Source organism: Chrysemys picta, unplaced genomic scaffold (assembly GCF_011386835.1).
Source record: "Chrysemys picta bellii isolate R12L10 unplaced genomic scaffold, ASM1138683v2 scaf1, whole genome shotgun sequence".
In the NCBI taxonomy this organism is placed as follows: Eukaryota; Metazoa; Chordata; order Testudines; family Emydidae; genus Chrysemys; species Chrysemys picta.
The window spans coordinates 38,494-52,800 of record NW_027052708.1 but is presented as its reverse complement, the minus strand read 5'-3'; the positions used below and the strand labels follow the sequence as shown (position 1 = coordinate 52,800).

The following is a 14,307-nucleotide window of genomic DNA, read 5'->3' as shown; positions in this document are numbered from 1 at the left end:
AAGCAGGGATCCTAATTGATAGTAGGGGCTAAAAATGATATACAGTCCTTGAAATGAATCAAACATAAACAGCCTCTAATAAGAAAAGAATTGAAGAAAAGAATTGAAGAAATTTGTTATACACAAATGCCATGTACTGGATACTAATGGAAGCAGCAAGCAAATGGAAAGAATATGAATAAGAGAATGCTTCTTACCCTCTTAGGAGCCCTGAAACTAGGATATATAAACTGTATTTTTGGTAAAAAATTCTCCCTTAGTAGCATAAAATCTCTGTCACTTCAGATCCAAACTGGTTCAGTGTTAGCACTAGGAAGTTATTTCAATACACTAGCTAAGTCATTGTGAGCTTTTTGATACACACTTTCAAAAATAGGAGCTTAAAGTTAGGTCTGGTCTACACTACAGACCTATACCTATGTCACTCTAGGGTGTGAAAAATCCCAACCCAAGGGATGTAGTTATATGGATCTAACCCCCCATGTAGACAAAGCTAGGTTGGTGAGAGAGCTTCACCTGTCAACATAGCTAGTGCCTCTCAGGGAGATGGAATAACTACGCCGATGGGAGAGCTCTCTGCTGTCGGTGTAGAGCGTCTTCATTCAAGTGCTACAGCAGTGTTTTAAGTGTAGACTTGTCCTTAGGCTCCGAAGCCCATATTTTGGCATCTAAGGGTGGGTATTGTAAAAGCACTGAAATGATTTAGGAGCACAAGTCTGATTGAACTTGGCCTGTAAATCCTGGTGAAGGAGAATGGCCGGGTCAAAGCATTCAGCTGCTGTGACTGGGGGCAGTTCGCTCTGTGGGAGGGTGGTGGTGGTTGCAGATAGAAGACAGGCTACTGGCCGGGCAGTTTTATGTCTGAGTTTGTGTTGCTCTCACATTAAGGGTGTTACTAAGATGCTGACTTGTCTTTTTCAGTCTCAGAGAAACAAGCCCAAAACAATCACTCTAATAATTTAGCGGGAGAAAGTAAAGAGCTGGCAACACAGAAATACAAAATCTGATTGACATTGAAAAGAGCAATTGCAATTAAGAAAATATCATGATTTAATTTTTGGAAAAATATTGATTTGTATCAACTTTTCTGGGGGCTCCCCTCACCTCTAGAATGACTTGTCCCCAGCCCTAGGGCTGCTCCGGAAGGTCCGGGCCTGCGAGGGGGAGTTACCTGATGTTTATGGCGATGTTAAAGGTCCTTTGAGCCCTGGCGCTGTCACATGTCTTGGGGACTGTGTGCACCTCCAGCGCGAATGGCGCCTCGCCCGGCTTGGGGAGCACGTTGTACCTCAGGCTGGTCTGAAAGAGAATAAACATTTATCTGTGTATCTCCATCTGTCCATCTCCTCTATCTCCTTCCTTCTGCTCAGTTTCATTCTTTCCTTTATCTCTTCTCTCTCTCTCCCACTTCCCCAACTCTCTCTGTCAACTCTCTCTCCTCCTCACACCTCTTTCCTATTTTCTCCTCCTCTCCCCCATCTCTTCCTCTCTTTTCCTTCCCTCCCTCCCCAATCCACCCCATCTTGCCATCTCCAATGGGAATGAGATGGGCTCCCCTCAGCAGCAGCCTCTCCCTCTCCACTTGCCCCAGGGCCCCATACCTGCACGTAGACACATCCTTCTCCTGTCACCCCCGTGCTGTAGTCCCCTGGCACCTCTGGCAGTGCCACACGCTGGAGCAGCAGACGGTTCTTGTGATCCACCTGGAACTGGGACTGGAAGTTCCCTGTGGATTGCAGGGTCACTGTGGATGCTCCTCCGCTCTTGGCATAGGTGGAGACTCCATATCGGGACAGTGCCTGGAGCGCCACCACTGTGTCCTGCCAGACAAGAGATGGGCCCAGGTGCCCAAGGGGATGAATGAGCCATTTCTATGGGCCTGGAGCCCCCACTCCACCGGCTCTTCCTACACTGCAGTGCCCTGATTTTCCCATTTCCACTCCTCACTCCCACAAGCCATTCACTCTATCCCCTTGGGCCCAGATCCTCAAAGGTATTTAAGCACCTTTCTCCCACTGAAAGCAGCCAAGTGTCTAAGTACCTTAGGGAACCTAGGCCTTGGGATCTCTGACACTCCACCACAGGCATCTGAGGGAAGATGCCACCACCCTTGCCCCGAAGGGACAGTTCAGGACCAGGTGAAATAGGAGCTGCCTGTAGCTCAGCGAGGACCCTGGTGAGGCAGCCAGGAGGCTCAGTAATGGAGTATGAGAAAGTCTTTCAGCCCTTTGGGTATCAAGCCAACCAGGGAAATGGTGGAACATGGGGCCAATGATTGGTCCTGTCTAGAGAGGTCACTCCCTGATGTCCCAGCCTCCAAGCACCAGCATGGCCTGCGCCTGCTCAAAGGGGTAGGTGGCACCTCCTGTTTTGTTGTCACTCAGGATGATGCTCCCTTCCTCCCTTTCGGGTATGTCCGGCAGTGACTGGCTGCTGCTGCTTCTCTGGGAAGGCCTCTGCTCCTGAGCTGAATTGGCCTGGCTGGATGGGGTCAGTGCTGGGGGGAGCTGGGGATGGCACTGCACTACCTTGTGAGTGCTCAGGGTGACTCTTCTGTCCTCCATACACAGGAGCATCACTTGTCCAGTCTCCTGCCTCATTAGCCCCCCTGGGCCTGTGGGTATCTGATGTAGCCATGCTCCATGCTGTGACTATCCTATGATCTAAACTAAACTATACAGCCAGGAGACTGCCACCCCTTCCCTCTCCCCAGGTCAGCCTTCCCCTCCCCCTGGATTACTTGTCTGTCTCTTGCCCTCTCCTGTCTGCCTCCCACTCCTGCCCTGCGTGTCTGAGGCTGGGGATGGGAACAGCTCACCTGGGTGGAGGAGAAGCCCCCATTGGGATTCTGCTGCTTGCTGATCCACTTTGCAATTTGAGCTGCTAATGACAGGTCATCTTGGGATGGTGCCGGCTGAGTGGTGAGGTAAGTGAGGAGCACATAGGACGTCATCTCAACCTCGGCGGAAGGAGCATGGGGGTGATAGAAGGGGAGATCGGCTTTCGGCTCCTTCCCAGGCCTCTGCCAGTGAATGGAGCCATCTGCAGCGGGAGAAGGGAGAGGGAGGGCAGGAGAGAAGGAAATACAGATGCTTAGTACATGACATTTCTAAGGGGGTTATTGACCTTCTGCTGTTGTGGGTGGGAGAACAGAGCCCGCTGTGCTCGTTTGGCATGTTGACATGAGACGTGAAAGGATTAAATAGTCCCTCACTTGCTGGTCGAGTGGATTTATACAAACCTTGTGGTACGAACACTCAGTGACTAATCAGGCTGCCACCTCTGTGCCTACATCCCCTTTATCTTATGAAGGCACATCCCAGGAATGGACAGTAGCAGCCTTTATTGGGCTCTAAAAAAGTGTGAGGTCGCTAAGTGGCCCCAGGCGCTCAAGGCCGAAGGGTTACAGCAGTGACGGTTACACCCCACTCCAGTGGGGTGAAGAGCCCATAAGTCCTTTTCTTACCAGCACAGTCCCAGTTCTTCCTGGGATTTCCTGGGACACCAGGACCTTATTTTGGGCCCCCTGGAATGATCTGTTTTTTCGTTTTATCAGTCCAAACATCAGGCTTCTCCTCTTCGTTTGTCTCTTGCTGTAGGGAGCAGACATAACTCTGTGCTGACCAGGGGCCATCGCTCCCATGGAACGAGTGTTCAGAGCGAGGAGCAGTGCTTGGAGTGAGGAATGGAGCGGAGCCAGCGAAGACACCGGCAGAGCTGTGCTATTGCTCAGTGGGAATGGTACCATTTGGTCAGGGTTTCACGATATGCTCACTCACAGCACTGAGGTGTGGGGGGTGGGACTCTCAGATACACCTGTGTCACTGAAAAGTTAGGTACCGGCAGCCCCGGCCCCAGCTCTCGTTTTGAAAAAGTTCCCTTTGTCTTTATATGAATATTTCAGCGCCTTAAGAAAAGCAACAATCAAACCATCCCCACAGGAACTTGCCTTAGGGAAAGGGGACCCAGGCCCAAATCTCTTCTCCCTGGTGATGACCTCTATGTACTGGGAGCTGTAAGGCATCTCCCAGTGTCCTAAAATGTGCCCCCTTGATGCTTCTCTCCATGTAATATCCCTTGGACCAAACCATCCTCTGCCTCACCTGCTTCCCCCTGAGCTGCTCTCAGTGCTGGCCCACCCCTGGGCTGCTGTAGCCACCAGAGCCTCGGGGGGGGGGGAGAGGGGGAGGAAGCTAGATGTCACTGAGCTGCTTCCTCCCCCAGCAACAGGCTCCCTCCTCAAAATGGGCAACAGTCCTGGGGGGGCGGGGGGGGGACGACAGGAATCCTCCTGAGGCAAAGGGGGAGAGGAGGGTAGCGACACCTGGACCCAAAGGAGCAAGGAGAGGGAGAGGGAAGGAGAAACCAGGGGAGAAAGGAAAGAAAAACCTTGGGTGAGAGATCCTAGGGAGGAGGGCAGGAAAGGGAGGGAGAGAATCTGCACACATGGTTGGGGAGGAGGGGAAAGACACTCAAGAAGGGTGGAAGGGAGAAAAGACGCTTCTAAGACCTGGCCAACACACAGATTTTGTGCCACTACAACTATTTTGGTTAGGGCTGTGACTTTTCTACTGGTACCTCTAGTCTGGGCACAGTTATACCAGCATAAAGGTGTCTTGTACTGGTAGAGCTGTACGGGAACAGTTCTATTGGTATGAACACCTTCACACTGCTATAATTGTATCCACACCGGGGGAGTCACACCACTTTAAGTATACCAGTACAGATACAGCAGAACGAATTTTGAGGGTAGACAAGGCCTGAAGGTCCATCTACCCTGGGGAAATGCTCTGTGTTAGAAAAGAAAATGCATTAAGCAGCACACTGGTCAAGAATACTTGGCACCTAGCATAGACAGGGATGGCTGGGCTTATAAATTCATTTGCTATTTGTAAATTTAGGCTATGAGGTGCACTCAGGTGAGCTACAGGCAGCTAATGTGATTTGGTTGGCCACGACCAGCTGCTGTTTTTCACCCCAGCTGATCCTGTCTAGACAAGGTGCTGAGTTGTCTTTAGCAGTGTGTCAGCTAATGCATTTTCTAACACAGTGAGTTTCCTCACCTGCATGAGGCCTATGAGTGTGGGGCTGAGGATCTGTGTTTGTGGGGGCTGGGGCAGGGGACAGAGAACCCAGGTGTCTGTTGTGATGGGAAGGAAACATGGAGTGTGCGTGTGCTGGGACCCTGCATAACAAATCCCATGTGCACTAGGGTTGGGGGCAGCCTGCGTGTGTGTGTGAGTGGCTTTCGGGTGGGGGAGAAGGAGCCTGTGTGTGAGTGGATCCTGGGGCAACCTTGCATGCGCTTGTGCATTAGCTTGTGCCTGGGGCAGGCTGCAGTGTGTGTGGGGGAGAGAGATTTGTGGAGTACAAGACAGCAGGACAGTATGCCTTTGATTTTGTGGGCTGGGAAGTAGGGTGTATGTGAGAGCTTTTGGTATGGGAGGCAGGAGAGAGTTTGGGAGACTTGGGGGAAGGAGGAAGAGAGCACGAGGAAAAGAAAGGAGAGACCAGTTATTTCACAGTATAGAAAAGGGGAAAACAGACTGAAACAAACTGAGGAAAAGCTAACAAGCTCCGGAGTAGAGGAAGGGGCAAATGGAGGGAAGGCAGGGACAAGGGAAAGGGCAAACGCAAGGGAGACAAATACAAAGGGAATGTTGACATTTTACCTAATAGGTAGGTTGGATACTGAAGGATACAATCAATGATCCAGTTTAAAAGGGCAGGGATACAACATGCTGTGCTGTCAGAAATGTGCCGGGGGCCGGTCCTGGCTGCCTGGGCTGCCTCTCTCTCAATCTTGTTTCTTCATGTCAAATAAGACATTCTCCCGCCTGGTCCTGGTGCCTCCTAACTTTCCCCTGCTGTGGTTTCCCCTCTGAGCACCTGTATATGATTCTCAATACATGGTCACCTTACAAGTAGGGGAGGTAGGGCCAGTGGGCTGGGATGCAGGAGAAGGGCCCATCGGGAACTCTCACCCTCTTTCACAGCTTCCTTGTCAAGCGAGTCCAGCAATGCCTTGCGTTTCTCCTCCTTCCCCGCCAGGGCAAAGGCGTAGGCCAGTAGCGCCCTGGTGTACACGTGGTTTCCTCCCTGCTCTGTGGCCGTCTCCAGACAGAACAGAGCGTTACGGACCACAGAGTGCTGTGTGGGGAGAGAGACATGGGCTGAGAGAGGGAAGGGAGAGGTCACCATGGAGGTGAATTCAGTCTGTGAGCTCAGCAGGCAGGAAACAATATGCACTTTTTCCATTTTATGAAGTATTTTTTTCCGGACTTTCTGACACATGGGTAACTCTAAACAATAACTGACCTTTCAGAGCCATATTCCCCAGGACACTCTCTCGCTTTCACCACTCCAGCAATGCGTAGTGGCTGGTTTACAGCTGCGTTGCATCACTAGGCTAGCACTAAGCATCCAGAGCAAACCAATGATTGGTGAATGGCGATGATGTACTGGGGAACCTGACCCTTTAAATTTGTCCTGTGGTCAGTACTCACTTAGGAACATTTGAGAAGCAAAGTTTGGAATCAGACATTTCCCATAAAGACATTCCAAGGGATACCAATGTGCACAGGTGCATACACAGCAGGGCAGTTCATCTGTTTTCGTCAATGGCTGAGAATGGAAAGTCCAGCAGACAGTCCCATTTTCAGTGGCTTGAAACTCTTTTCAAAATGTTTTGATCTGAACCTTCCTAGCACTTGGTGTCTGCTAAGAGAGGGAATGAGTTCAGCTGGTTTTGAGACAGGAAAGCCTGAAAACAAAATGCCTTTGGGGTTTATACTCCTTCTATCTGAGAAGGGCTTAATCAGGACATCAACTTTCCTCAATTAAATACAGGGGATCAGGTTAGTCTAATGACAGTGGATGGGAACTGGCTGCCACGTCATCAGGACAATGTTAACAAGCAGGCCATGTTGGGCCACATCCACTTGTCTTGTCTGCCCGCAGCCAGTAGCACCACACATCTAAAGCCTGGTCTAGACTCAAGTTACAGAACTCAGCTTTTCTGGGCATAGCCTGGCACACGTTCACACTCAACTTGCCTACTGACAAAAATCCTCAACTTCTGGGGGCACACTGACTCCCTTTTCTGGAGCGGCATAAGCCCCATGTCAGTGGAGTTATATCAGCACAGTGGTAAGGTGTATGCTCACTGGAAGTACCAGTGTAAGTGGTCCTTCCACTGCAGTCCCACAGTGCAACATTCCCTTTAGCAGAGACTGTCTGGCAGCACTTTTGAACCAAGGGCCCAGTGATGGGAAGCCCGCCTGGCTTTTACACAGTCAGCACATTCTCCACAGCCACAGCTGTTCCTGCTACTTGCTACCTTGTCCCACGTGCTGAGTGAACATTTCCCACAAGCACAGCGAAAGCTACGCAGCAACATTTCCGCACAAGGCAGTGCTGCTGAAAGTGGCACAGAGGGCACTGGGATGCCTACCCACAACGCACCACACTTTTGCCAATCTGGCCTGATACTAGGTGAACACAACGCGCTGGCACAACTGGACCAGTGTGAACTCACTGCACCAATATAGTCTTTTCGGTTGCTCGCTGATGATGAAACTTTTGCCAGTGTGATTTCTGGGTGTGGAGCAGACCTAACTGAAGGAGAACAGAAATCAGCCCTTGATGGGGACCCATTTGGCTGGTGCCAACTGCCAAGGGGTTAAGTGTTATTTACCCAAGTGTTAAATATCTGTAAAACTCTAAGCTGTAGGCTTGTAAGAGAGGATCAAGCAAACGCCACCTCAAAAGTTTTTAAACAAAGATCATATAAAAGGATTAGAAAGGAGACAGAACCAGCGCCCTGGACTGGAAGGGAAGCTGCAGGGAAATTCCAGTTCCAGATTTGGACCTTAATTTAAAGACTTTTCTGACTGGATTTCCCCCTTTTTTAAAGGCTTCTCTCTCGGGATGGGAGGCTGTGACTTGGGGGTCCCCAGCTCTGTCTGTGGCTTGAGAGGTTACAGGTACGTACAGTGACGGGCAGAGGAATCTCCAGCAGCGCGATGGTGATGTAGGCAGAGAGCGTGACCTCATCGTCCACCCCGCCCTGCAGGGAACCACAGAGAGAGGCATTAACCCCAAAACCCCGCCCACTGGCTCCTCCTCCCGGGGCGTTCTACATCCCAGTCTTTCCCACACTATGGTAGCTTCCAGGTATCTGCCCCTCTTCTTTCCTCTACCCATGGTCGCTCCATGTACAGTATGGTTCTCCCCCGCTCTTGCCTCCCTTGCTAGATCCCATCTCCAAGCCCCCTGCCCCAGCCCCATATGCTGCAGTGGCTGAGCTGTTCCCATGCACAGTTGCAGGCTTTCGTCGTGTCACTGGAGTCCTGTATGGGTCCCATGAGGCCCATGGGAAGCCAGCTGGATGGATACGTCACCTTTATGGCATTGTTCAGGAGCGTCCCGGAGCTGCGGAAGCAGCCGTTTTCCTTCTGCTTGCCAGCGAGCCAGGCCAGGGCATCCTGGATGTGCTTCTCCTCGATGAAGATCTGAGAGCGGGCCTGCGCGAAGGACTTGAGGACGAAGGCCGTCAGCCTACGACAGAGAGCGGACAGCGGTGAGAGCTCCCTCCCATGCCCTGTGCTCGCTGGAGGGGACGGGGTCCTGGGGCATCGCCAGCCTGAGGGGAAGCAGCAGGGGCCAGAGAGCTGGTGGCCATGGGCCTGGGAACCATTATCTCACTCAGCCACCTACTGACATGCAGCAGAGCCTGGGGGCAAGACCCAGCAGTCGTCTGACAGGGCACAGCAAAACTGCCCGTTTTAGGACAGGAAGTGAGCCAGCTTCCTTCATTGGTTTCAAACGGCCGGGGCACAGTTTAGGGGGTAGAAGGTGGTTGTCCAGAACCCTTGGGAGAACAGTCCTCAGCATCTTCATTGACCAGGAATGGCCAGGACACTGGCTCTGCACTTTCTTATTATAAAAACAGCAGCACAGCACCCCTTAGCATCAGACTGGGCTCAGCACTGAGAGGGAGAATGCCCCTTACTGAGCCACCCGCCCTGCTCCCTGCAGCACAGCGCCCCCTAGCACCACACTGGGGCAATAGAGTCAGTAGTGGCAGAGGGAAGAGCAACCCCTACAGAGCTGCCCACCCACCACTCCCTGCAGAACCTGTTTCTTCACCGAGCAAGGCATGCACTAAGCATTGAGGGGCTGTGATGGCTCCACCCTGAGTTACCAGCCACCTCATTATCCTGAGGGCAGTGGTGGCTAAATTTTCCATCGGAGGGTCAAACACATAATTTCAGAAAGGACAAGTATCCACAATCAGGACTTCTGGGTGGATTCTCTGCCCTGTTCTGACCCCTGCACCCTGCTCAGGTAACACAAAGGGAGCTGAAACTACCAGCAAGTCACCCAGCAGGGGAATCTTTGGCCGGCACTTTTACGCCATTCTCCATATAGCCCCTAGTACAGAGAGTGAGTGGCTGGAGTGTGCTGTGTTCTGGACACACCGAGCTGACGTATGATCCTCAGGGGACTGTGACCACCTGGAGCAAGTTAGAACAGCCCCCAGGCTGCTCTAACCTGAGCTGAGCAGGGAATCAGATGGCTGTAAATGGTTATTAATCCAAAATCGCAGGCCTCTAGCATATGAACTAAGGGAGATCTCCCTTCCCTACCACTTCTCATAGTCGCCTTATCCCACATCATCAGCTCTAGAGCTCCTCCCCTCTCCTCCGCCCCTTCATGATCAGCACCTGTTAACAATGGGCAAGCTCCAGGTTATAACAAGAGAAGGGAAAGAATTCAGTAGCACTGAAATCTTACCAGGTGTTCCCTGATTGCCCATAACGTGGCCCAAATGTGCTGTAGGAGCCATCCCAGTGTTTGTAACTCAGCTGTCTCTGGTAACCTGAAAGGGAGAATGAAGTTGGGTTTTACTGCAATAAAGTCCAGCTAGGAAAAGAGAATTTTCAGCCCTGTCTACACACAAACATCCTGCTTTAATTGTACCAGGCAGGCCTCCCATTCCTAAAAACAGCCTCAGTGTCTCAGCAGAGAGGCCTGGGTCTTCTGTTAGGCGTTAAAAGAAAGTACAGGCAACAGGGTTATGATGTGCATCTACTAGCCACCTATACCAGGTTCAAGGATCCCTTTGCAGCACCTAAAATAAATGGGAAGGCTGTCTCTGAATGATTGCTAACCCTCATTAAAAACAGGGTGGAGCAGAAATGGAGAATGAGGAATAATCAAAGGTGTGATCCAAACTGGGGCTGTTCTGAAAAGTGACTATGTGGAAAAGGCCCCTTGTCACTCAGCAGCTCTGCCCCATGTGTGTTCAGAGTCATGGCTACTGGCTTTACTGGCAAAGGTCATGTCCACATTAGGAATAAAGGAGCATTACCAACATTGCTAGCTAACACGTGTTTCAATCCTAACACAGACAAGGCACTTGTAGTTTCACACATGTTAGCTGGTTGAGTTAACCTTAGCGAGGAGCCTAGAGTTTACCTTGATCAACTAACATGTATTAAAACTACAAGTCGGCTAAATGTGTCACAAATAGACACATCTCCCCTAGTGAAAACAAGGCTTAAACCCAGGTTTTGCTCCATTTACTGCTGCCAGACGTGCAGAACCAACCCAGCTCTTCTCCGCCTTGCATGTCATCAGCAGAAATGCACCCAGTGCAGTGCAGCACCCAGGCTGTATCATTCATCCACATGGACCCATCTTCTCCCATCAAGCACTTCCAGAGAGTAGAGTTCTCTACGTTCCTAGATGTCACCCTAGATCTAAGCATGCTAATGTGCTATGGCGCCCCCTGTTGGGAAGCGATCAATTGTAACACCAACCATTAATGAAGTAACTACTCGGAGTAGCTCCTGGGAAAGGGAACCTCTGACCTCTGGTGCGGGGTGAGGGGGAAGGGTGTCAGAGGCCCTGGTTCAAAGGTGAATGACGAGGGGTCAGTTGTGACGGTGCTGCCAATACACTGGTGGCTAGGAAAGGCCTATAGACCATCTGAGGACCCGAGTCTGGTTTGCTGGGTAAGAGTGAATTACCACTGGGCTCACACACTGGAGAGCAATGGGATGACAGGGTTGAGAAGGTACAAGTGCGTTCCCTCTCCCACCCAAGAGACAGGTGGTCCCCTCAGTCTGTCTATCCTTCCCAGTTGGAGCATTATCTGAGCAAGGCAGACACAAAAAGCTCCCAGCACAACCTTGGAAGGGAGCAAGTGAAGAAACAAAAGCCCCGTCCCTTCTCACCGCTGACTAAGTATCCGATGGCCTTGGATTTGGTCTCCTCGCTCAGCTGCCCCGTCTTATTCAGATAGTCCAGGACGTAGATGTTGGGGGCAAACAGGACCATGTTCTGCTCCCCACAGCCGAAGGGCATCTGGAGGAGCTGCTGCAGGTTCTGCATGGCTGTGCCCAGGATATCGCCTGGGGATGGAGATACAGGGAGTCAGTGTGGCCCAGACCCGGCCTGCGGAGGCAGAGTGCACCACAGAGCAAGGATGCTACTGTGAGACATCCATAACAGGCTTGTGAGATCACAGGCAATAGGAGGGAAAGAGAGAGAGATACACAGAGAAAGGAGGAGACAGAGAAGGGACACATGAAAGGCAAAGTGAAGGGCGTGCTGCTGGAAGGACAGATGGGAGCACTAGCCTGGACGAATAGCTAGAGTCGTGGGCCCAGAGGCAGAGACAGGGGAAGGAGAGAGAAAAAGGGGTGAAGTGCTAGCAAGAGACTGCAGCAGTGGGTAGCTGGGGGATAAATGGAGGGGCTGTGATGGGTGCACAACGGGGTGAGGAGTGGAATGGGTGGAAAGACCACTAACGTCAGGCACGGGGAAGGGACGGCAACAGCACCCAAAGCCGGGCTCTTCGGACGGCCTCACTTACCCAGCACTGAGAAATAGGCTCTGGCCGAGCCCTGCACCACGTTCTCTGGGAGCTTCAGGGACATTAGCTGTGGCGCTGTCTTTCCTGGGGAAAAGTGACATAGATGGGATTGTAGTAAAATCCCCCCGTGTAGCAGTGACCAGGCCCCAGCACAGGAGCTAGGACACTGCCCCTGCTGCTGTCTTTCCCATGGCACTGCACAGGGGCTCCCTGCCTTTAGCAGCTCCATTCCTCCATCGCTTTATAGTGAACCCCCCACCCATCCCCAACTCCCCTCTCAGGTGTGGATCCCCTCACCCGCCATCCCAGCCCTTCACATGGAGCGAGGTGCCACCACCTGGTGAAACAAGGGAACTGCAGTCTCCAGTTCTTTCTCTGGCACCTTCCAGTTTGTAATTTCACTCCATGGAATCAGATAGTGCAAGAAGGGGAAAGCCCCATTAAATCCCATCTAGCCTAGGGTTACCATATGTCCGGATTTTCCCGGACATGTCCGGCTTTTTGGGCCTCAAATCCCCGTCCGGGAGGAAATCCCAAAAAGCTGGACATGTCCGGGCAAATAGGGAGGGAGGGGCCGGCGGTGCTTGGCTGGGGGCCAGAGCCGCTGGGGCCGGCGGTGCGGGGCCGAGGGCCGGGGCCCAGCGGTGCGGGGCCGGGGCGGCGGTGCAGGGCTGGGGCCAGCGGTGTTCGGCCAGGGGCCGGGGCCGGCGGTGCTCAGCTGGGGGCCGGTGCCCCAGGGCCCAAGCCGAGCCAGGCGGGAGATGCCGGGGCCAGAGCCTCTTGGCCTGGGCCAGCCGGCTGGCCGCCGGAGGGAGCCGCTCAGCCGGGGGGGGACGGGGGGGGGATTGGGCCGCACCCCCCAACCCCAGCCCCAGCCCCAGCTTACCTGCTGCCTGCCTGCTTCAGACTTCCCGTGAATCAAATGTTCACGGGAAGCAGGGGAGGGGGAGGGGGAAGGGCAGGGGGACGAAGCGTTCAGGGGAGGGGGCGGAGTTGGGGTGGGGCCGGGGCCCCGTGGAGTGTCCTCTTTTTGGACACTTAAAATATGGTAACCCTAATCTAGCCCATTCCCCCAGGAACCATTCCCGAAGACCTATGCTTCCAGCCCTTCCCGTGGGGGCCATTCCAGCCCTTCAGTGTTAGGAAATGTTTCCTTGTTAACCAGCTGGAGGTGTCCCACTTTCTCAGTTCCATATTACTGCTTCTAGTTAGCTCTTCCCCTTGGACATCCGGGGTTTCCACACTTCCTTTTGCAGAGGCAGGTCAGGAGGGGTGGGACTCTTACCAGCTGCACAGAGCAGGAAGTTGTAGGTCGTTTCCTTCTCAAACCCTTCAGGCTTCGGGTTGGGGAGGAAAAGGGAAGGGGAAGGAAAATGAGAAAGGTGAGAACCTGCAGAGATATTGAGCACCTGGTGGCAGAAACATCTGGCCGGGGTGATGGAGAGAGATGGGGAGAAGAAAATGCTGGGTAAAAGAAAGAAAGAAAGAAAGAAAGAAAGAAAGAAAGAAAGAAAGAAAGAAAGAAAGAAAGAAAGAAAGAAAGAAAGAAAGAGCAGGGCATGAATCAGAGAAAGAGGGAGACTTGCAAATTCTCATGTAATAATAATTCTCATGAAGCCAGCAGATAATAGTTGGAAATTGGTACTAACAAGTTATTGCCTCCTCACTCCCCAGGGGAGGATATTGCAGTGTTCTACCATGGGTGATTAGTTGCTGCTAGAACACCGTAAAACGTGGACTTTCCTTGTTACGCAGAGAGAACTTCCAGCTTTACACCATGTGCTGGTGCTGATAATATGCTGTGATGCTAATGAAGGGATGTAGGGGCTCGATCCTGCCAAGTGTTTAACTTTAAGGCTGTCTGAGGTCAATGGGACAAGTCATGTGCCTAAAGTAAAGCAAGCTTTGCTGGGTCAGGGCCAAAGCGCTCAGTGCCCTGAAATGACATATTGTAGTCACTGCATGGCCACCTAGAAATTCACCATTACACACTGTGGCCAATTAGTCCTGTAGGGCTACAGTAGGGATAGAACTTAGCTCCTCCTGCTCCAAAGGCCCAGACCCCCATGGCTTGAGCTAAAGAAGAAGCCCTGTTATTTATTGAGATGACCAAAACAATTCTGACTAAAATGCAGGAACTAAATGTTGTGAAAAAAGAGGGTTTAGTCAAAACATTTTTAGTTTTTGGAACACACCCCTCCCCTGCAAATTTTCTTCTGAGAATAGTGGGTTTTCCCCCTTTTTATAATTGTTTTCCAACTTTTGCCAGGTGGTAAATATTTGCCAAATATTTGGAAAATTGGGCTTTCCCTCTCTTTCTTCACCCACTTAGCATCCAGGTCGACCCCCCAGTCCCGGCTCTGCTCTAGCCCTAGCACTAGCTCCACCCAGACCTGGAGGACCCTGCATGCTGGATGCATTAC

The 14,307-nt window shown here is 52.0% G+C and overlaps 1 protein-coding gene and 1 pseudogene across 2 annotated transcripts in view; one reads left to right on the top strand and one right to left on the bottom strand.

Annotated features, from left to right (window-relative positions):
* LOC135977478 (alpha-2-macroglobulin-like) overlaps positions 1-13,301 on the bottom strand; it is a 63,356-nt gene extending 50,055 nt beyond the window's left edge. The window contains exons 1-10 of one of the 2 annotated variants that reach the window (XM_065578738.1): positions 13,170-13,301; positions 11,885-11,968; positions 11,244-11,420; positions 9,799-9,883; positions 8,403-8,559; positions 7,994-8,068; positions 5,985-6,150; positions 2,819-3,042; positions 1,602-1,820; positions 1,172-1,299 (exon numbers count right to left, since the gene is read on the bottom strand). In XM_065578738.1, the coding sequence (XP_065434810.1) occupies positions 1,172-1,299; positions 1,602-1,820; positions 2,819-3,042; positions 5,985-6,150; positions 7,994-8,068; positions 8,403-8,559; positions 9,799-9,883; positions 11,244-11,420; positions 11,885-11,948 (1,295 nt within the window). In that variant the 5' untranslated portion in view covers positions 11,949-11,968; positions 13,170-13,301. The remainder of the gene's footprint in view (positions 1-1,171; positions 1,300-1,601; positions 1,821-2,818; positions 3,043-5,984; positions 6,151-7,993; positions 8,069-8,402; positions 8,560-9,798; positions 9,884-11,243; positions 11,421-11,884; positions 11,969-13,169) is intronic. The other variant, XM_065578739.1, reaches the window with a different exon arrangement.
* Positions 1-14,307, top strand: part of LOC135977479 (alpha-2-macroglobulin-like) — a 54,154-nt pseudogene that overhangs the window by 10,312 nt on the left and 29,535 nt on the right.